Source organism: Mastomys coucha, unplaced genomic scaffold, assembly GCF_008632895.1.
Source record: "Mastomys coucha isolate ucsf_1 unplaced genomic scaffold, UCSF_Mcou_1 pScaffold22, whole genome shotgun sequence".
Classification (NCBI taxonomy): Eukaryota; Metazoa; Chordata; class Mammalia; order Rodentia; family Muridae; genus Mastomys; species Mastomys coucha.
Window position 1 is genome coordinate 226,042,449 of NW_022196905.1, and position 23,536 is coordinate 226,065,984.

Sequence of the window (23,536 nt, forward strand, 5' to 3'; positions counted from 1 at the left end):
TGTATGCCTCTCAGGGCTACTGAGCCGTACAGCAGAATGTGGAAGACTCCGTGTTACATGAATGTACCACCTCTGAAAACCAAGCAGGTAGGATGAATGAGAGACGGGTTTGTACTCTGCACCAAGGCAGAGTCGCAGGACCATCCCAGATTCATCTCATACAGTTGGCTAAGAGGATACACAGACTGCAGTGGCCTGTGGGTACCCTCAGCTGGGTGAACTGGAGCTGAAGCATCCAAGGACACCAGGCCACCTGCCAGCAGTTGCTGGCATTGCCGGCAAGGACTCTCCATGTCCATGCTTCAGAAAGCCTTCCACACCAGCAGGACTGACTGTATCAGTGGTGCCGTCCTCTGACCCAGGTGATCATGGCCACAGAACCCAGGCAGAACCAAGGCCCACTGACAAACTCCCTACTCTAGGGGAGGTGGGGGGTCTGTCTGCTGCTGAAGGAGGTTGTCTGCATTTTCTCAGCGCTGAAAACAAAGCAAGGGACAAGTATACCACCTGCCCACCTTAAAAATCATGGGGACAGCCCAGAGAGGGAGGGCTGTTTTCTCTTGGCTTGTTTCCCACTCTTGGCAGGTTGTCGTTACGTCCACACAGAATCATCCTACCTCACAAACCAAAAACCAGGGCAACTAGCCAGCAGTGGGATGTCAGACCAGGAAATGAGGGCTGTCCTGGAAAATCTAGGTCGCACGGTCACTAATTATACTGAACACGTATGTTCAGGTCCCTGAACTGCTCTGGTGCTCTTAGGTTCTGTAAATGATACATGAAAACTTTGATCCAGATCTATGTCTACTTTCCTCCAAATTCCCACTAAAAAGAAGATTTTCCTGCATCTTTGGATTTTCTTGAAAATTATCCCTGCCAACAAAGAGCTGTTCCAGCAGATATCCCATGGCTGCCCTCAGAAATATCATGCCCAGCACCCGCAAATGGCTTCCAGGGACCACGTGGCTCTGCCCCTTGCCCATAGCCCCCCAGGCTGCAGGGGTAGGAGTCTTGAAGATGGTCCTAATTTACTGTGATGAATTGTGGCATGCACCACTGATCCACACTGCAGCTGAGACCCATTACAGCTAATGATAGCCACAGTCCTCATGAAACATATAGGTGTGCACCTTTGCCGGTCCCAAAGGAGTAACATACCACAAATCGAAGGGCACAGGGTGCTTTCCCCCACTTCTGGGATGTTCCTTTCACAGACTACAGCTCTGTCGGCAACCAAGCCATGGCCAGTGTTTCCGCCCACACACCTGCCCAACCAACACCAAGTGGGTCTGCTCTAGGCTTCCCTTCTACTGTCACGGAGTTCATTGGTTCTACAAGCAAATCTACAATCGCCTGTATTCCTGGACTACTCCATCCTGCTCAGCGGACCAAAGGAGCATGTGCAAGTGTGTGCAGGCAGTTTTAAAGTGGAGTGTAAAATTAAGAGTATGGAGTGGGGCTGCAGAGATGGAGGATTTGCTGCTCTTGCAGAAGACTCAGATTCAGTTCCCAGTACCGGCTCACAACCATCTATAAACTGTTCTATGGGATCCAACACCCTCGTCTGGCTTCCTCTGGCACTGAATCCATAGCACATGGAGAGAAAATATTCACACACATAAAATCAAAATAAATGAATCTTTTATTTTTTTTTTAAGAGCATAAGAGGAAGACACTCTAAAAGCTGTATACATGGGGGCTGGAGAGATGGTTCCATGCGAAAGAGTACTTATTGCTCTTGCAGAGGACCCAGGTTCAATTCCCAGCACCCATGCTGGGATCCCAGCGGGTCATGACCACTTATAACTTCAGCTCCAGGGGAACTTGAACCCTCTGCCCTTGGGCACCTGCACCTGTGCACATACCCACACTGAGACACAAATGTAACTCAAAAGAAATTGTACGTGAAAGCTAATATACATTCTAAAATAGATGAGTGGGTAGATGTGTGTCTAGCTGCTGGATGGATGGATGCGGGGTAGGAGAGTGGATAGTGTGCTCTGAATGGTGGGAGTAGGAGTGCCCGGGTGCATGCATGGGTTGCAGGTGAGCTTTGGAGTTCAAACCTGGCTTCGGTCACTTACTACCTCTACAAACCTAGGCTTAGAAAGACTTCATTTCTTGTAAGCCCTGTTTACACATCTGAAAGGTGGGACTAACTGTATCTACTTTATAGTCTTGTTATGAGGTTTAAAGTAGAAAATATACAAAACCAGGTGAGACAGCACACAGAATGCCCTGGGTCAGGTAGGGCAGCTGCCTGGTGCCGTGGAGGACTATCACATCTGTAAAACCAAATGTGAATACAAACAAACAAACAAACAAGCAAACAAGAAACCCAGCTGTGTAGTGTGGTTAAACACACACACACCAACATGGGGTGATGGGGGTGTCTAGCTCTGACCAGCTTTGTGGCCCCAGGAAGTGAACTAACCTCTGTGTCTTGGTTTATCTTGATAGAGGCATTGTGAGGACTGGGCACTTACTGTTTAAAAGTGCTGAGGACAGTGTCTGGCACTTGATAAAACACTAAATAACATGGGATGATAATATAAGGGAAACCTTCCTGTTTTGAGAGACAAATAATTATTTAGCTTGAACCTCCAGCCCCAGGAGGCTTACCTTCTGCTCTGTGAGATGTTTGATGTTATGGTGACAGTGACATTTCTGTGTGTGTCCCCTCACTCCCAAGTGAGTAGAAAGCAGAAGGGTTTTATTGAATAAGGCATGTTCCCTTGTCCTACTAAGAACACCATAAACCCTGTCCCCTAAGTTTAGCCTTTTATTTCTTCCTCTTCCTCCACTGCAGTTCCCACCAATGCCATGATTTAGCTGTCTGAGAATAGAATGATCCAAGATTTATATATGATATCCAGTACATGGGCATCATGTACTGGCTATCATATATGAGTCCCTACTATGTGCTGGAAACTGCTCTTCACACATCAGCGCCACTTTTCCAACATCTCCATTTCTCTCATGAAGAGACTGAGGTTTTGCCTCAGTCTTTCAGAGAAGCAGTTACCCAGGTGGCCAGAGGCAAAAGCTTGTCCCTTGCCAAACCTTCCTCCTGTTGTTCCCTGGTGCCACCTAAAGGCCACACCAAAACCAAAACTGTTACCCAGAGCAGGCCTGGACCAACCCAGCCAGCCAGCTTGATTCTGTGTAAACGTCAGTGGCGGAGTGAGTGCAGCCTGCTCACTATTGACACAGCAAAATTAATTTCTGGCCCCCCAACCCCCCGCCCTCTGCTCCTTCGAGTGTTCACAGGGCTGCTCACTGCTGCTACTGAAATGCCAACTTGCATTTCTCATCATTAATTTCTTTCTAAATGTCATTAGTAATTGTTCCTGCTGCACTGAAGAGTGCAATCCAAGCTTCCACCAAGAGCACCCTGGTCTCCTCTCTCTGCTGGTGGGGGCTGGTAGGGACCAGGGCCCCTGTCACACCAGAGTCCAGCCTCCTTTGCAGGAAGCAGCCAGCCACACTCCCAAGAAGAGGTGGTCTGAGCAAGAGTGGCCCAAGCACACAGAAGCCTAACCAGGGTACTAGAGCCCTGATGACGAGCCCAGGAGCCAGGCTGCCTGGGGGTCTGTCTCCACCCCCACCCCACAGTGCCTCAGCCTTTCTTCCACCTGTAAACGGTAGAGGTGACTGTGCAGGTTGCATTGGGAGTGTGCTGAGGGAGACGACAATGGCCACAGGCTTCCCACTGAGGTTGGCTAGGGGGCTTTCTGAAATCCTCACAGCTTCGTGCCTCACACCATCAGGGCTGCAAGCAAGCCCTTTCATTTATAGGTTGTGTGACATGACATTGAATCACTGGGGTCCTAAGCCCAGCACTCAGGAGGTTGAGGCAGGAGGATAAGAGTTTGAAGTATACCTTGGCTACATAGCAACAGCCTATCTCAACAGAGTCAAAGTGAAATGGTAACATTAATTACCAACTCTGCCCCCCCCATTACCCCTCTATCATGTCCTCCTGGGATCTGGGTCTCAGTGGCCCGTTGTGCAGTATTAGTGCTCTCTCTAAGAGGGTCCCGATGATCAGAAGCCCAGAGTCTTGCAATCATGCCCTGTCCATGTTCTTCCTATACACTAAAGACCCTGTCTCTGTCCACGTGGGGCACAACTTTGTAGTGTGCAACCCTCTGTGAGCACTGAAGCGACATGTCACCCACTGTCACTGGTTATTGTCACTGTTACTAAGAAACTGAAGACATTTAGTCCTGCCTGAAATGGCGCCGGCGAGGGGCTAGGCTCAGAGCACACACAATGGTCCCAGGCTCGAGGATCCTGGCAGCTCCCCATGCCCATCTGTCATGATGGCACCATGCCCCAGAAAGTTGGTTGGCCCCAGCCCCAGGGCATGAATGGTAGGCTCCAACAGGCAGCCTGAGATCCACTCTGAATGCCATCTTTGCTCAAAGCTGAGACTCTGTGGAGGCCTCTGGTCCCCACATGAGCCTCATCATGGTTCATTGCTCAGCTGGACCAAACCCTGGGGCCCAGAGGACATCTAAACAGAGCTGGTCACAAGCTCCAGCCACTCTTCCACTACCCCTCTGTGGTTTTCAGAAATCCTTATACACCCAGGGCTGAAGGAGCAGCCATAGTCTCATGCCCCAGTAGCTAGGCTTGGTGCTGAGCCTACCCTTATAACTGTGGAGATAAGACTACCCTCTTACCCAGCATCCCAAGGGATCTACCTTAGTTTCACAGCTTTAGAGTGAACTCTTTGACAAGGATAACCAAAGATTGACTCTGGGAAGGGGCTAGCAGGAGCTAGCCCTCAAATCCTAGCCAGTATGCATTCCAGTGGGCTAGATTATAGACACAGGCCCATGTCTTGGGCTCCCTAAAGATGGGACTAGTGTTCACTTTGAGTTCCTCTGCATACAGACCCCAACACTGCTACACATAGTCCCTCAGTACACGGGTTTTTGAGGCTCCAGGGTAGCAGGGCTGGGATTCAAAGGCAAGCTAGGCTGCAAGGGTGAGCAGATATGGGCTCTGCTAGGTTCTTCCTGCCCTAGTGAGAACACAGCGGCCTAGCTGAAAATTCACTGATACTAATCCCAAGGATCCTGGCTTTCAAAAGCCTCTATCCTTGAGAACAACAACCCAGGGAAGCAGGACCAAAACTTGTCCGAAGTGGAGGCTGTGCCCAGCAGGGCAAAATGTCTCTGCTAGCCTCAGAGAGGGGTGGCTCCAGGAAGCTAGCAGCCAGCTTGGCTCTCAGGCCCCAGGTCTCCTGGCCTCATGAGTGATCAATTCCAGTGCTAGCAACGGTTTTAAACTCCCAGGAGGCATTGGGGTGTCCTGTATCCCAGTCCTACCCAAGACCAAACTCTGCTCTCCCTCCAATGGTAAGTTGCTAAGGGCTGGGCCATCTCTACAGCAGAATGAAGGAAGCCATGCTATCCACAGAAAGCACAGCTAAAGAGTCAAATGCTAAGCATATGCCTACAGCGCTTTTACTTTTTAATTATTGTTAGTTATAATTATCTGGCTGGATCTGACAGCAGCCGCACAAAGAAGAAAGGAAACTGGCTCCTCGATTACCCATCTTATCAAGACCAGGGGTTCTGACAGCAGGCCAAGCACCTGCAGATTGTATTCCACCTCCCTTTCCCCCTATTTTTTGTTCTTTCCCTGCTTGTGTTCTCTTTCTACTTCCCAAGTGCTCAAACATACAGTAAAATATACAGGAGAAAGCAAGGGATGAATGAAAAGATGATGGATGAGTGTGCAGGTGGATTGTAGGTATGTGGATAGATGGGTGAGTTGATGGATGGGTGGTCCAGTAGAAGGATGCATGGACAGATGGAAGGTCCATGAATGGATGGGTAGGGAGTAGGTGGATATGGGGTGGATAGACAGGCTAATGGATGGATGGATGGGGAAGGGTAGATGGACAATGGGTGATTATTAAGTGAGTATATGTTAGGTGCATAGGATGAGTTGATGGGTAGACATGTGGGAGATGGGTAGGGGGATGGATAGGTGGATGGATGAATGGATGGTGGATGGATGGGTGAGTGGATGGATGGATGGAAAGATGAATGGGTGGATGGATGAATAGATAGGTGGATGGATGGTAAGTAGATGGATGGGTAAGTGGATGGATGTATGGATGGAATGTTGGATGGTAAGTGGGTAGATGGGTGAGTGAATGGATAGATATATGGATGAATGAGTGGGTAGGTGGGTATGTAATAGGTGGATATGTGTATGGGTAGGTAGATGGAAGGAGAGAAGGAGAAAAGAAGAGAGGGATGGGAGGGAGGGAAGAAAGTGGATGAATGAATCTGTGGATGAATTAATGGATAGATTGGTATGTGGTGGGCAGATAAATGGATGGATAAGTAGATGATGGGTGAAGCCAATAGAAGATGAATATATGGTGAGGGAGGGGCTGGAGAGATGGCTCAGCTCTTCCAGAGGTCCTGAGTTCAATTCCCAGCAACCACATGGTGGCTCACAACCATCTGTAATAGGATCTGATGCCCTCTTCTGGTGTGTCTGAAAAATAGCTACAGTGTACTTGTATAAATATAATAAATACATCTTTTTTTTAAAAAAAAGAAGGGCCGGCAGTGGTGGCTCATGCCTTTAATCCCAGCACTAGGGAGACAGAGGCAGGCAGATTTCTGAGTTTGAGGCCAGCCTGGTCTACAGATTGAGTTTCAGGACAGCCAGGGCTACACAGAGAAACCCTGTCTTGAAAAAAAAGAAGGGTAGAGGAATGGATGGATGGAGGATGGGATGATAGGCAGATTAATATATGGATAGACAGGTGGTATATCTACCGGAGGATGGATGGAGAAAGAGATGGGTTGGAAGATGACCAGAGAATGGGTTGATGGATGGATGCATGGTGGGTGGATGGCAGAAATCTTCATCCTCCAAAATTTCATCCTCACATTTGCATGGGAAACCAGGAATATACAACTTATTTCTAACTCATATTGGTAAGGGGGTCTAAAGCTAAACCAAGGACTGAAAGGCTAGAGGGAGGATAAGGGAGAACATTCCAGAGATGGGCCCCTTGAACAGGGCTGAAGCAAAAGAAAGGCAGGGCGTTCCAGCAGGAAGATGGGCAGCTGCCTCACACAGACTGTCTCCACTTCTGGACTGGGATGGTGTGGCGGCTGGAATATGCTTGGCCCAGAGAGTGGGACTATTAGGAGATGTGGCCTTGTTGGAGGAAGTCTATCACTGTGGGGATTGGCTTGGAGACCCTCCTCCTAGCTGCCTGGGAGCCAGTCTTCTGTTTGCCTTTGGAATACGATGTACAACTCTCAGCTCATTCAGCACCATGACTGTCTAGATGCTGCCATGCTCCCACCTTGATGACAATCGGCTGAACCTCTGAACTTGTAAATCAGCTCCAATTAAATGTTGTCCCCTACAAAAGTTGCCTTGGTCATAGTGTCTCTTCACAGCAATGAAACCATAACTAAGACAGAAGTAATGCTTTCTTAACCACACCATCCAGTTGTTCAGCCTGAACGTTTCCTGCACACATATGCACACACAGAGACACAGACACAGACACAGACACACACCTATACCCTACCTCTGTCACAATACAACTCATGAATTCACTGACTTACTATATCTCCGGTAGAATGTTACCTGCGAGAATAAAGTCCTTGCCTGTGCCTCAGCTCCATCTAAGGTCCTTGAAATGTCACCAGGTTGTGAGTGTGTGATAAGTCATTAAGTCAATAATGAAAATGGGGGAAGGGACTGGGCAAGAAAGGTCCAGCCCAGAAAAATTCAGACCATGCCCCCAGTTCACAGGCACCTCCCCCTGGCTGGGCACCAGGATCCAACCTGGCAGGGCCAAGCTCTCGCCATCAGAGTACTCCGGGTTGCTTGTTAGAGCACCATCTCTGCTTTTAATCAATTGTAATCATTTAGCTGGAAGCGGCATGATTAGGCACACACAAGCAAACAGCGTGAAATAATCCTTTAAACAGGCCTGCTCAGTGCTGTGCTGGCCGCTTGGCCGCCGTGGGCCAGCTCAGAATCGGAATCACTTCCCGCAGCCCCCACCCCACTCCCACTTTGTCACTGACAGCCTGGCAGTCCAGGACACGGAACAGGTCCACAGTTCCCCCTGCCCAGCCCACCAAGGAGAAGTGTTTGTGCCCGTGTGAATACCTATGTGGATGCCTGTGTGTCTATATGCACAAGTGCGCACGTCAGGAACTTGCAAGAGCTCGGGCGGGCTCTCCTCATCAGCTCAGAGATGCCAGAGAGTTACTTAAGAAGAGAAGGACAGTTACAGCTCTAGGGCTCCACCCCTACTGTGACATTACCATACAAGTCCTGGGTACCATAACAAGTTGGAAAAGCAGCATCAGGAAGCAGGTCACTGGATTCACCATGGCTAGAGCTATCCCCTCTTCTCCACCGCCCAGCCTCAACAGAAGCCACTCTGTGGCCGCTCTGCAGGCCTCCAGTCAGTGCCTGCCTGCCAGGCCTGGCTCCCGGCAGGGCAGCAGCAGCTTTTCCACCTGGCTCACCTAGGAGCACTTTCTTTTCATCCCCTGTTACTGCCACTCCTGCTACCTGCTTGGCCCAACTACTAAAATAGTTTCTGGGTCCCCTGACAACAAGGCTTTTTATAGTTCAGCACTGCAGGCCTCATTTAAATCTATTAGCTCATATAAATGGCAATTTATTTAAACTTTGGAGAGTTTCTGTTTGCCTTGATGGCAAAGACGATTTGGTTTTGCGTGGGGCTCTGGCACTCTGTCATTTTTACCTGTGACCTCAGACAAATCCCCCCAACCTCTCAGAGCCTCAGTTTCCATTTCTGTACACAGAGATGGAGGGACTGTCTTGAGGATGTGCTGAGATGAACTATACCAGCCGCTAGGAGCAGGGTGGGCTGTGGCAGAAATGAAGCAAGAGGGTGTCAGCTCTGTTGTTCACTCCACTCAGGGATGTGCCCACCTTCTGAGCCCAGCCCTGGAGGCCTAGGTAGCAGGGCACTGGCTCGGGCATCCCTGGGTGAAGAACAGAAGGCAGAGGAAGCCTAAAGAGGGAGAAGGACACACCATCCATGCTCTATTGGTGGACACAGAGATGCCCAAGGGGATGTGGAGACAGCTGGGCTGGGCTGCCCAGCTGCCCCTTCCTTTAGGTTGACTTACGCTGGCAAGGGGCCGACAGGGCCCCAGGCCTTCATCTGCTGAGGCCTGCGGCTGAAAAACACAAGCCCAACAGCCTTGGCATTTTCCAAGTGTCTTATTCCCTAATCATATCTCCCTCTTGCCCTCCTGAACCAGTGAAAAGGCCAGGGTCACAAGAAACAGAGGCAGGGGGGCCTGGGGCCATGTCCCTCCCAACTCATGTCAACGTTTCCCTTCAAATCCCAGCATGGCTGTCTGGTGCCAACAGCATCCAGGCCAGCATGGTTGCCTCAGATGGAAGTTTTCTGGGTACTGCTTTGTTCCAGCTCAGAAAATAAAAGTCCTAGAGGGAAGAAACTTTACAAACCCATAAGATTTTCAAATTGCCTAAAAGGAAACTGCAGAAAACAACGGCTGTACCACTGACAACGAGCCAGGGGCCTTTCTGGCCTTTCTCTGGAGAAGGACCAGACTCTCTGGCTACAGAACCACAGGCTCTACAGTAAGACCACAAGGAAAGGACAGGACAGTTGCAGAGAAGACAGAGCCCCACCACATTGTTTAGTGACACTTGGCTTCTGGGGACAGGACCCCAAGAACCCAATGTCATCTACTTATGGCTTCCAGAAGCTATGGACATCACTACAGTTTCAGTCCCCTGGATGCGTTAGCTCTCTACAGAGGAGGGAATCATAAGTAGCCATGATTAAACTCCATGGCTTCTCCCAAAGCTTGGGGTCCATGAAGCATGCTGGGAAACCTCTTCACCCCAGACCTGCAAACACTTGGGGGACAATAGACTTCTAGAAACTCCCTGAGGTCAGCCTGGGTCCCTGAGCCCAGCATGTGGCCTAAGCACATAGGTGCTCAGTGTGTTGCCTGGGGTTGGTTTCATACGTCTTACTCGGTCCCTTCTATTGTTGGCCCACCTGCAGGAGCTGACACTGTGGTCTGCTTTCTGAACTGAAACATTTTTTTCCTTTTCCTAAAATGTCATGTCAGAATGCACATGGGGGTCCTTTTGAGTCTAACCTTGCTTGGCACAGGAAATAATTCTGGGTCCTTTCAGCATCTGTAGACACGGTTCAGCAAGTGTCACCCTCTCACCAGGAGTGGATGGGAGCTTCGGCTGTGGGGCCACTGCCAGCATAGGCATGTGGGGTCTCAGCTCCCCTCTCTCCGTACAATGCCCTGGGTTGGATTATGTGTAATGGTAGCTGTGCGCTTAACTTTCTTTTTGTCATGCTCTTTTTGTCATGCTTAGCTTTCTGCTCTGCCATGGTGACCTCCCTCAACAGAATGCCAGAGCTCCAGGCTTTCGGTACCCTGGCCCCAGACAGGCTCAGCTTTCTGCATTTGTCTGGCTTTAGCCACTCTGGTGCTGTGGGTGACATCACTATGTGGCTTTCTCTGCTCCTTCCTGTCATAACTGACATTCATCTTCTCTGGGAGGTATACCTGTCAAAAGTTTTTAATCACTTTATTGCGTTCTAGAATTCACTACATATTTACACAAACCTTTATTGGGCGTGCGATGGGCAGGAGGCTCTTCCCTGCTGGTTCACTCAATGAGTGTCTTCCCAAAGCGTACTTCCAAAATTTGGATTTAGGATGTAAATCAATCTTCGCTCCTGCTTGAGTTCCTACCACAGTGGAAGTCAGGCTGAATCTCCTCGGCCCTACAGATGCCGCCGTGATCCATGTTCCAGCTGCTTCTTCCTGCCCACCAATTCCTGCTCTCTTCCCCGGCTATGTTCTGCCTGCTCTTGCCCTAGCTATCCACCTACTCATGCTGGCCACAGGCCCTTTTGCACACACAGAATCCTGGCAGCTCACTGTCTAAGCTTCAGCCCTCAACTAGGTACTAGGTGAACACTGGCCCTATACAAGCACCAAACAAGCCACAAACTTTAGTTCCTGCTCATGATCTTAGTCACACATAAACTCACATCGTTTTATCCAGATTCCCTGAATTAATCTCACAGAGCGAGCTGAACTCAAGTTTAAATAAGACTTGCATCTCCCTCGTTCTGGCAACTGTCCTCCTGTCAATGCATCTGGTCTTTAGGGGCAGACACAGAAGAGGCCTGCAGGCTTCCAATCTAGTCATCCTTCTAGTTCACAGCAGAACTCTACAGAGCCAGAATGGACTCAGTCCTAGGCTCTACACCTCCTCAAGCCCTCTCAGGTCACAGTGCATGTGCTTCCTGATTTAACATTGTACGACACATGGTAGTTAGGGCCCAGCAAGGACAGGCGCCTTGGCTGACCTCAGTGCCCTTCCAAGGCACCCAGGAGAAACCCCAGCCTTGTTTTCTTCATGCAAACAAGACAATCCAGACCAGCTTCAATTAACAGCAGTGAAATCATGGAGCCTGAAAACCTTCCTCAAACCCAGAAAATTGCTATTCAAGTTACTTAACAAAAGCCATTATTTGCATAGATTTAGTGTTGTTACACTTCCCATTTAAATGGTCTGTAATTAAAATAATTAATCGCAGAAAATAGTGGCTTGTTAAGGCTATAATTTAGTGAGGTTCTTTTACTTGAGGATCCCTTTCAAAGGTTATTGGGGTCACTAGGGAACTAGTGCTTTCTAGGGTTTTCCTTTTTTGTAAAGCTGGTGATGGGGCCCAGGGCCTGTGCATGGTAGGAAGCAATCTACCACTGAGCTACACCCTCAGCCTTTAAGTTCTCTCTATTTTAAGGCAAAGTCTAGCCGGGCGGTGGTGGCGCACGCCTTTAATCCTAGCACTTGGGAGGCGGAGGCAGGCGGATTTCCGAGTTCGAGGCCAGCCTGGTCTACAGAGTGAGTACCAGGACAGCCGGGGCTACAGAGAGAAACCCTGTCTCGAAAAACCAAAAAAAAAAAAAAAAAAAAAAAAAAGGCAAAGTCTAAGTTGCCTGGGCTGGGCTTGAACTTTTGATCTTCCTACCTCAGCCTCCTAAATAACATGATTACAGGCTTGGTTATTCTGGGGTTGGTCCATAGCCCAAGATTAAGCAGAGGCAAAGTGAGGCACAGTTGTCTTACCCTAGTTTCTCAAAACTGGTATATTCTGGAAGCCAAGCCAGTCCCCTATGATGTCTCCCTCATGTCAGAGAAACAGGAACGGAGAGTCTCTTCTTTCAGAGAGAAACTTGTTTGTTTATTATGTCTCTCTCTCCCCACACTGGTGTGTGTGTGTGTGTGTGTGTGTGTGTGTGTGTGTGTGTGTGTGTGTGTGAGAGAGAGAGAGAGAGAGAGAGAGAGGTGTAGGGAGAGAAAGAGAGGGAGAAAGACAGAGAGAGAGAGACAGAGCAAGAGAGAGAGGGGGGAGAACATGGATGTCATGGTGCCTGTGTAAAGGTCAGAGGACAAACCTGTGTGTCTGTCCTCACCTTTCACATTGAGACAGGGTCTCTTTATTGAGTGTTGTTGCATACACCAGGCTGGGTCTCTTCATTGAGCATTGTTGCATACACCAGGCTAGCCCTCCCATTGCTGCATACACCAGGCTGGCTCTTCCCTGAGCTTCCAGGGATTCTCCCATCTCACAGTAGAGGCAACAGGATTACAGGTATAAAGGATTACAGCTATAGCACTTGGCTTTACAAGAGTTTAGGGAACTGTAACTCTGAGCTTCACGCATATGCAGCAAGCACTTTCCCCACTGACCCGCATCTCCCAAGCCCTCAGGGAGACACCTTAAAGCCAACAAGAAGAGACCAGTTGTTCCCTATCATGGTGTCCGGGACAATGGAAGAGGACAAAGGCAGGAGTGAGAAAGGCAGCATGTAAGGAAAGTGACTTAACACACTAACAGTAGTTTACACATGCTCCGGTGTTTTTAAGCAACCATCCTGTTCGTCCATCCCTCAGGAGACCCTGGTCTACTCTGACTGATCGATGGGCCACACAAGTAAGGCAGGTAGACTAGGGGATGCTGGGAAAGCTGCATGTGGGAGAAAGGGCATGTGCCACCAGGCAGGCAAGGCAGCTTCCCCGACAGCCCAATGGAATCTGGTTAGTAGCTTTGGTCCTGGGTACCGGCTCCTCACTGTCCTCAGCAGAGACTCAGGGTATAGACTCACTAGGACCCTGAGCACCCACTTATGATGCTCTCCTGGAAGTGGAGCCCCTCCTTGGCCTGTTCTGTTTAACTAGATACCTAACCCATCTACACTGGGGAGAGAATGAAGGCCATGAGCAACGTAAGGATATCTGGGAGATAGAGGGCTTGCCCAAAAGAAAAGAAACCTCCCAGGCCTGGTTACTCAGCCAGAGCTGAGTTCAATCAGGACCCAGCCAGCAGATGGCTGATTCCCTCTGCATCCTTCCAGGACCTATTTTCGGCAACTATGGAGATGGGGTGAGCTAAAACCTCCAGAAGGCCCAGCCTGCCTGCACCAGGCACTGCTATGGCCAGGGACATGATGGGTGACTGTCAGCCTCATGCTGAGTGGGTGGAAGGTCACTGGGTGTAGGCATAGCACTGCCCAGGTGTGAGGTGGGGGCTGCCCTGCAGGTTGATGCACCCTGTGAAGATACATGATGTATCTGTAGGGATCTTGTCACACGGCCAGCTCCCCCGTGCTTCCTGGCATAGGGTGGGGATACAATCAACAGCCTCAACTTCCCAACCTATGCATTCAGACACGGACGGAGGCTCCTTCCCACCCCTAGGAAGCCAAGCGTGGAGGGACGGACCCTGTGTGGGAGAAGCTGACTGCATCTCTTCCCAGTAGAAGCTAGAAGAGCTGATGCACTCATCTCTCCTCCCTCCCCCGCCTCCCTATATGGTGACCATGGAAACATAGATGGGCATGGGCCCTCTGTAGGCACAGGTCACCGAGTATCATGAACTCTGTGTAGATCTGCAGACAGGAACGACAAATAAGCTTTTGTTCCTGGCTACGGAAATCTCAAGAATACCGCTGCTGAAACCTCACCTCCCCACGATAGCTGGGAGCAGTGGTTCCCCAGTGGGCAGCGCTTCTGAGCATCTGTGTAGCTTGGTTCCAGTAAATGGGAGTGTGGTCTCTGGGGCTGCAGTGCTGAGCTGTGTGTGTCTGCCACCCCTCTGTGCATGCACTGCCCGTGTCAATGATGGTGCATGGGTGGGGGGAACTCTCCCTTATGTAGAGATGCTATTACAAGGCGTGACCTTTGTGTGAGCACGGAAGGTGTTTCCGGCGGGCATGTGACCTCTACACTGTTAATAAGAATCTCCTGGAAAAGTCAGTGGACCAGAAAGCTCTGGATCCAGATCCAGATCTTCAGGAAGTCAGTACCAAGTAAGAAAAGGAAGAGCCCATGGGACTCAAGGGCAGGGCTGCAGGTGACTACCCAGCGGTTCCCTGCATGAATATCCCTTGGGAAGCTCAAGAAGCTCAAGAAAACTGGTGAAGACCCCTGTGTCCACCTGAGGGCCACACTGACCTCAGTGCTGATTGCCTTTCCTCTGAGCTGGAACCAATAGACATCCACTATACCTTATATTCCAATTATCCAGGAAGAGCTGGATTCAGGCTGTGTGGGCCACCTGGGCCAGCAGTCACAAAGCCAAACCCAGCCAAATACCACCAGATGATCTGAGTGGGGAGCAGAAGGAAGGATCCTGTAGGAACCAGGATGGGTACAAGCTAGAGTCTCCTGCTCGTAGGCCCAGCCTCCTGCTGTAGGCCTTCCCAGGAATACATAGGCCAGTACACACTCTGCCAGTCAGCCAAGAGTGTAGCCACTGGTACACAGAGGCTGGCACACTCACCTGCAACTCTGTCTGGAAGAAAAACTTCTGTGGGCACTGCGAGCAGTCGTAGATTTTGTCCTCTTGCCCGTGCACGGCAAAGATATGCTGTTGTAGCTTGTTGGCCTGGACGAAGACTGTACACACAGATGCAGCAGTTAGAGGCCAGCCCACCTCAGCCCCACCACCTCTCCCAAGGAGGGATCACCTAGGCGTGGTTGGCCAAGGACTACTGTTGGGAGCATAGTCCCTGTCAGAGGCCTCTGAACTAGATAAACTAAGCTTTGCCCCACAGGAGCTGTGCAACCTTGGGGCAGACAGTTAAGCTCTCTGGGCTTTGTATCTTTCTTTAAACACTGTGGTTCATTATAGTAAACACCTCACTGGATGTCTAGGAGCACCATATGGGTAAATATAGGCACGGTGTTAAAAAAAAAATGAAGTAGTGCATGGTTAAGCCAAATGCCTTCACACTGCAAGGCAGTCACTGCCGTTGCCCCATCCGACAGAAGAAAATCAACATTACATGACTTGCCCAAGTTCCCACTGCAAGTGGGTTGCAGAGATAAGGCTGGAATTAGGTCAGCACCGCACAGTGTCTGGTACCAAGAGGTTAGTCAATGACACGAATCACTGCTCCTGTCGTCAGGGTTACTGTCTGCATCCTTGCATGTGACACTAACAGATGGGCAGGGCATCCTGAGCTGGGGGAAGGAGGGAAGAACCAGGGTGTTTCGGGAAGGCTGGGACCCCAGAGACATGTGCATACACATGTGTGTCATGAGCAGGTCACAGCACTGGCTTCCTTTCCCCGTGACAGCAGTCCCCATGAGAGCCCAGCCCTGGGCACATCCAGGAGGTGACCCAAAGCAGCTGTGTGTCTGAGAGGCAAGCACTTCAGAGATAGTCTTCTGCCAGGCACCCTCCCTGGGGTGGGCTTCCCACAGAGGTAGACAGCAGATGTTGGGGAGGCCGGGAGAGCCTGGCTCCCTGTGCACACCGGCTGCCATCTGGGCAGCAGGAGGGGGCCAGCAAAGCCCCCGAGATACGCCTCGGGCCGGGACAGCCACTCACTTGCCGGGGCTGGCAGCCAGCCTGGGGGCTGGAGACCTGGCCAACAAAGCTGCCCTCGAGCTGCTTGGCTGAAACCTGGCTGGGACAGGGAGCTCAAAGGCTGGAAGCGGGTAGGGTGAGGGGAGGGTATAGAGCAGTCCCACTGACGCTGGACGAAGCTCATGACGCTACTTCCTGGGGCACGGAGGAACCCAGGAAGAGCAGACGGCAACAGAGAAGCTGAGGCAGGAGTGAGCATTTGCTCAGCCACAATAGGAGGGGGGACAGGAAAATTGTCATCCAAGGTGCCCAAAAGGAAGGGAAAAGCAGGCTATGGGACAGCTCTGCATGTTAGGAGACAGGGCTTCAAAGGGGGTGGGGCTGAGAGGCAGGGTTCCAGCAGGCTCCTCCCACACCCTATGCCTTCTTGCCATGCCCACATGGTACCTTACCTGTAAAGCATACGGGGCACTTGAAAGTACCACCCATGCCCTCGAAGCTGTGTTCAATGAGGTGGCAGAGGAGCTTGGCTGGGGAGTCGAACATCTGGTTGCACAGCTTACACTCATGGTTAATGCCTTCCTCTGCAAAGGAAAGGGACAACTTTAGTGAAGCTCACGAAGGAGCAACCAGAGCTAAGATCCCTTGGCCCAGGCCCAGAGCACCCCCACACCATCCCTAGAACACCCCACTCCAGCTGCGAGTCACCCTGCACCGGGGCATCTCTGATCACTGGAATTGAAGCTGAGGCAGGGAACCACAGACGCGAGTCATACCTCTGCTCTGGATGGCCTAGCCCTGAGTCTTGTGGCAGCTGGTTTTGGGTCTAGATGTAGGTGTCTGAAATGTTGGTCACGGTTTTTCCTTCTGGTCACAAGCCATGTTTGACAGCTTGAGCTCTGAGAGCCCAAGGAAAGGGCTAGATGGTCATACTAGATGGTTACAGGGAAGTAGCCGGGCCTTTTAAAATCCAATTGAATATTCATGGAGTGTTCGATATGCCAGGGACAGGCCTAAATGAGCTAGGCATTCGTTGGAGAGTGAAACAGACAATGTCTTCCTTCATTCCGGTGGGGATGGGGAGGGGGATGGCATGGAGCATCAGTCTGTGAGTTGGGTGTGAGGGTTGCTTTAGAAGGGAGTGGCCAGAGAAGGACAGGGTGGGAGAAGGTGGTGAAGTAGCTTGGTAAGACCCTAACAGAAGTTGCAGCAAACAAGCTGTCTCTTGTGGGAACATTTGCCTGTGCGGTGAGTCACAAAGATGGCAGACTCCTTGATCAGCTTCCTATCAGAACAAATGTTCCCACTCGGGAACTGTTTCAACACCTGAGCCTCCACTCAATGGTGCCCAGAGAGCAGAATGAACCAAGGACCATGCCTGCTCACTTGCTGGATTGGAGCTGAGGTCCACAACCTTGCCCAGAATCAAGATCTTCATTCAAATTCTGACCACCCCCCTAAGCTGCACACTGTAGAATGTATAGACACCCTTAGTCTATGCTCTTCCACTGTGACAGGTGAGGAGCTCCATGATTTCAGCTCATGGTCAGAGAAGGTGTGGGCATTCCCTTATTTGAATATCATGTCAGCCAGAGTAGGTGTCCTCTCTCAGAAGCACTCAGTGTCATCCTTCCTCTTATGGTCAAGATGTGAATTAATGAGTTAATTTATATAAAGCAGCATACAGCACACAGCAAGTGCTCAATTAGTGTTTACTGCTGTGCATGGCTGTTTTGGCAAAAAATGCAATCTGGGACAGCCAAGGACACAGCCCTCCCTCGACTCCCTAGGGAAGTGGGCTCACCAAAGGTGCCAGGTGCTCTGATTTGCCCTCAAAGGCAAGAATTAGGTAGCAGAGGGGCTCTGCTGGTGGCAAGCCATAGACACAGATGGGCTGAGCCTCCTGGCGAGTCCCCGGGTCCCCAGGCCCTGGCAGGAATGCTGGGACAGCAGGCTCTCACTCCCTGGCCCAGCTCATCCCCCACACTCCAGGCACCCCCACCACTGAATTGCACACTCTATGTGCAGGTGGGCCTGCCCCACATAGCCCAGTGGCTGGAATCTGCTGGGTTTTTGTCGTGTCCCTAGAGCCCCAGCAACTAGGCCACATGCACCCGGCAGAAATGCGGGCAGATCTTCCTGTACACTGGTGGAAAAAGAGAATCATTGACAAGTTTGGGGACATGGGGCAGGCTCAGCATGCTCGCCACGAAGGCCCCACACACCTCCTCTACTTCCCATGGGAGATGCTCATTGTAATTAGAGATGACTTCCAGTGTGGGGGTTGCCTCTGAAGACCCCCCAACACACCCTGCACTCCTCCCCACTACACCAACAATGCTTCTCAGAGCCCGGTGCACGGGATGAATGAATGCATGCAGGATGGGATGAGAACCACCCTTCTGTGTGGCTTTCCTGTGGCAATGCGGATGCTCCGATCGCAACTGAGGCAGGGGTAAAAGCAACAGCTGTGAGAGGTTTCTACCGAGGTTTACTACAACAGTCTTAGAAGCAGTACTGCTGACTAGGAAATGGGACTTCCAGGAAGAAGAAACGGGTTCAGAAAATGAGGTCACTTGCCAAGATTGGGGTGTTGCTCTGTGCAGGATACAAAGCCCAATCACATGTGTGTGACCCACCCCCACCCCCTCAACCACAAGCAGCAGTCTCTCAGTGCTCCAGAATCTACCACGGCTGCAGGTGGGCAAGGATGTTGCCTCGCTGTCTTGCAGCTCCCAAAGCGCAGGCCACCTATAGCGGGGCTTCTCAGAAGCAGTCCCGAGAAGAGGTGTCCAGCTGGGACTCTGCCGCTGTCTGGCTAGAGCTGGCTCTGCGGCAGGGATGAGGAATGGCTGACAGCTCTGACTCCAAACAGCCTTTCAGCACTTGGCTGTGAATGGGGCTGGGCTGTCTGATATACAAACACTGAGAGGACAAAGAAGGCTCCTGCAACTTATAAATCAGAGAAATCATGTCTGACAGTCACTTTCCGATCCATGAGCGCCGAGCAATTCATCAGCTGCTCCCCTCTGATTCACAGAGGCAGCTCCGCCCAGCACCCGCGTTCATAAATATGTGCACAGTCAGGCGGCCCTGAGCCGCCAGCCGCTTGCAGGGCCTAAACGGCTGACAAATCACAGCCCCAACCTGTGTCAGAGTGAGGTTCCGGGCTAATTAGATCAAAAGCCCAGCAGACAGACAACTGCCTGTCTGGGACCCTTTCCTCTATCTTTCCCAAGTGCCTTAAAGGAGTCAGACCTGGGGAAGTGGGGAGAGGGCATATAACACACACAGAAAGTCCAAGTCTGAGGGGACAACAAAGGGCCTGGGGGTTCCCACAAACCTAGGAATGTCTTTCCCTCAGCCTGGCCTTTGATTTGCCAGTCTTCACAGATCGGGCTCCTCCTTATGGCAGGGTGGGCTGCACTCCCTGGGGTGCCCATCAAGTGCACCTCTGCCTAGCAAGGCAGCCCGGAAATGGGGGAGGGCCAGGAGGCAGTGAGGGACTGTCCTAGTTAGTGTGATGAACGTTGCTGGCTGGCGTGCACGGTGCATAGGACCCACACTGTCACAAGCCCAGTACACCTGGCCGTCATCGCTCTCACCCCGAAGTTCCCGAAACCTCTCCTGTCCCAAGACGGGGGCATCCTCTGAGAATCACTTTTCTGAATTATATAAGATTGTGCAGCGCTCGCCACACCTCGGAGCAGAATGACAAAGCTGTCTGGGAGCTCCCGGGCCTCTCCGCCCCAGTGTGGGAGCTGGGGGACTTTGTGAGTTAAGACTCACGATCCTTTCTATTTTTTTTTTATAGCACATGACAGGCATCTATAAGAGAGACCTGCATACCTCAAGTGAGTTACACAGCCCTGCTCGTTTGTAAAGTGAAATGCAGATCTGCCTCCTGCTCCCTGTGAGTCATGCTGGCACAGGGAATCTATTGATTTAGTGTGACTTTTTAAAAAGTGAAAATAAGCCGGGCATGGTGGTATACACCTGAATCCCAGCTCTCAGGAGGACTGCTTATGAGGTCAAGGCCACCCTGGGCTACATACTGAATTCAAGGCCAGCAAGTGCTATATCAAGAGCCTATCTCTAAGACAAACATAAATACAAACATATATACATACAATAAAAAAACAAATAAATAAAGTCACAACATGCCAGCCAATCAAGCTAGCAAGAATGAAGCTTCCAGATCCCTGTTTTTCTTTTTCCCCTCCTCTACTCTGGAACAATAAGTGTTAATTTTACACTTCATTTCTCAAAAAAATAATAGGATGTGCTTTTGCTTAAAACCAAGTCAGCTCACTGGAACCTTTCAGGCTGAAACTGTGTCACCCAAAAGAAGAGCTGAGGGCTTTGTGGAAGAGCATCGTGCAGAGATGATAGCTCCCTGTAATGTCCTCGGCAACGACTTTTGTCTCCAAAAGCATTTGATCCCTGGCAGACACATACTTATTTCCATACAGGTCTTGGGGGAAACTAGGAGGAGAGAGAGCTGATTCAGAACCCTGAAGGTGAGACTCCAGTGGGTCCCGCTGATGTCAAAGGCAGGCCAAGCACACACTCAGAGGCCATAATTTGCTGCCTGGGAGGGAGAAGCAGCAGGCTGTGGAGGGAGTGGACAGGGCATTGTTCTTGGAGTCCATTGAGCTGAGCGGACTGCTCCAGACATATTACCTGATCTGGATCTGATGGCAAAGACTCCATAGGGGAAGCGACTCCTTATCATTAATGTGTGTCCCTCTCTAGCAAGGGGAACAGTGACTGCTACCTTGTGTCGACAGGAGGCACAACTAGTCACTTATATCAGGAAGTGATGATAAAGGACATACATGTAAGTCAGAACCAGAAACACTTGGTTTGGGGTGCCAGGGCCAGCATCATTTGCTGTGCACATTTGTGGAACTCACTTAACCTCTTTGTGTTTATGTTTCTGCTAGAAATTGGAAAGAATAATCATGGTTTTTGCAGGGCAGGCAAGCAGACTGGTTTTGCCACAGGATTTCTGCCCTCACTGAAGCTCTTCCCAGATGTCCTTAACTTCTGCTGCTTGTTGCCCTCAGGTAGACCTCTGTGAAGAGGTCTCAGGGGACACCTCTCACGAAACCAGGACAGTTCGTATCCCTCTAATCCTTCCCTGCCTTTATAATCCTTGGGGGTGCTCACTACCACCACCACAAGGCTAGCTGGCAGGAGGCTGGGTCACAGGGTACAGGGTGGTGCCTGACAGCTTGCACTGACACAGGTCAGCAAGGAACAATGCAGACAGTGCCTGGAAATGTCAGGGACAGTGCTGGAAAATGCTGTCACATGTCTGTTAGCACTCACAACCATACTGATCTCATATCTAATCTTTGGACCCTCTCAGAACCACTGCTGTCTCTTGGCTCCCTCAACTGACCCGAGAGGAGACTCGAGAGAGGTGGTCCCCTCCAAGGACTACATAGGACATGCATCCTTCTTCCTCTTAAAGCCCACTAGCCTTAGAAAGCAGAAGACAAGGATACAAGGTGTAAGGACCAGAACTAGTAAGACACCCTATGTTCCTGAATCATTTTTTTGTGGTAAGCTGACAGAGACACTCAGACCCCAGGCTAAGCAAGGGCCCAAGGGCCCAAGGGCCCCCAGTGCCTGGGACAGCCAAGGGGGTGTTGTGTCACTGAGGTAAGTACAAGCATGTCCACGTATGACCAAGGACCACTGAAAAAGGTCGGATCCTCAGAACTCTCACTGGAGGAGGGGGCCAGGCCAAGGGGCCCATTTCAAGTGAGCTCAGCATGGCCTTGCCCCTCACCCTAGATGCCAGGTCTTTGGGAGGGTTGAGTGGAGCAGATAGAGGGGAGAAGACACTGCTGCCATCACTTTCACTTTTGAGTGAGATGGCAAGAGGGCTGGGGACTTTTCTGAGTGAGGGAAGGACAGTGACATGGGGAGCAGTGCCAGGCTGTGGCAATCATCCTTGGGACAGAGTTGCTATAGGTGGAGGAAATGCAAGGGAATGTGGTCCTTAAAGCCATCACTTATCCCAGAGCCCCATGGCTTACTACACAAGGTGAGGCATGAGCCCACAGCCTAAGCCTACAGCCTAAGCCTACAGCCTGAGCCTTCAGCAGTCAAGAAAAGGCCCTGGAGTCTACAGCCCAGATCCTGACACTCTCTAAACCTCCACTCATGGAGATGAGGGCGAAAGGGAGCTTCCGTCTGGCGAGAAAATGATGAGGCAAGAAATGTGTGTAGTGGGGAGACCCTGGGAAGGACTCCCTTCCCCACACTTCCCAACGGACAGCAAGATGACACAGAACAGGAAACTGGAAGTGGCTAGTGGGAGCCAGGCCTTTGTTGCCAGCCAGGAACAAAGACTCCCGAGCAGAAGATAAGAGGGCAGGAGGGTGTGACTGCAAACAAGGCCCTGGAAGTGGAGGTGGGGTGAGAGGTGATAACAGTGGGACCTCAGAGAGGACAAAAGTCAAATACTGGGCAGTGGTGGCACATGCCTTTATTATCCCAGCACTTGGGAGGCAGAGGCAGGTGGATTTCTGAGTTCGAGGCCAGCCTGGTCTACAGAGTGAGTTCTAGGACAGCCAGGGCTACACAGAGGAACCCTGTCTTGAAAAACCAAAAAAAAAAAAGAAAGAAAAGAAAAGAAAAGAAAACTTTAGAGAGAGGTCTATAGGAGGTCTTCATAAGAGGCAGGATAGCTTGGGGGCCCAGAGTAATGAACTGGACTTGAACACGCCCCCATGTCACGTGCCCGTCACATGCCCATCACATGCCCCTGACCAACTGTCCCAGACAGCAGAATCTCAAGCTCAGCTTCAAACCCTCTAGCGAAGATGTTATTTTCAAAGTGCCCTGCTGTTTGAGGCTTGCCCTAAGATTTGATGACCGCTGATATGGCCAGGAGACTACTAACCCGACCAGAGGACAAGATACAGGCTCTGGAAAGGGCAGGAAGTTATCTAAAGTTGTGTTTTGCCCACACCAACTAATGTGGGGAACCATTTCCCGCAGGGAGAGATACTGGAAACCCCACGCACAGGTGATGACGGCTCCACAAGCCTTCATCATCACCAATGCCTTGCACCTGTGCTTGGTGCTGTGTGCCCCTTGACACTCCATATCAGTCAGGAAGGCTCAGTGGCTACTTCAAGGCCCCACTGCCACCACTGCCATCCCACACACACCACCTCACCCCCCACCTTGGGTTCACAGTTTCCTAATTAATCCTGAAGGATGGGCTGTACCCCTCATCTGCCCCAGGGGCACCTTCCCAGGCCTGTCTGGCCAGGAGGGACCCATCATCATACAGTCCCCTGATGTTTCAGGAGGGCCTATAAATGAGCTCTGGCAGCCTGAACCAGGCCCCAACGGGACCCAGAGCCTCTTCAAAACAGAGCCCTGACAATTAGGCAGTCTGAGTTTTGAAAGGCCTGGGATTGATGGCGTGGACAGTAAAAATATCACCTGGGGAGCTGGGTGTAGTCCTTGGAGGGTTGCCTGAGGTCAGTTGCCATGGTAACGGAGAATGAGCTCAACCTTGTAACTGACCCTTATCTTTTTTTGATCTGTGGGCCACTTGGGGCCAAGGCTTGAAATCAA

At 50.9% G+C, this 23,536-nt stretch overlaps 1 protein-coding gene across 5 annotated transcripts in view; it reads right to left on the reverse strand.

Moving 5' to 3' along the window:
- The window catches only part of Znf423 (zinc finger protein 423), a 304,962-nt gene that overhangs the window by 9,380 nt on the left and 272,046 nt on the right, over positions 1-23,536 (reverse strand). For all 5 annotated transcript variants that reach the window (XM_031340750.1, XM_031340753.1, XM_031340749.1 and 2 more), the window contains 2 exons: positions 16,384-16,515; positions 14,900-15,015 (listed from right to left, as the gene is read on the reverse strand). In XM_031340750.1, the coding sequence (XP_031196610.1) occupies positions 14,900-15,015; positions 16,384-16,515 (248 nt within the window). The remainder of the gene's footprint in view (positions 1-14,899; positions 15,016-16,383; positions 16,516-23,536) is intronic.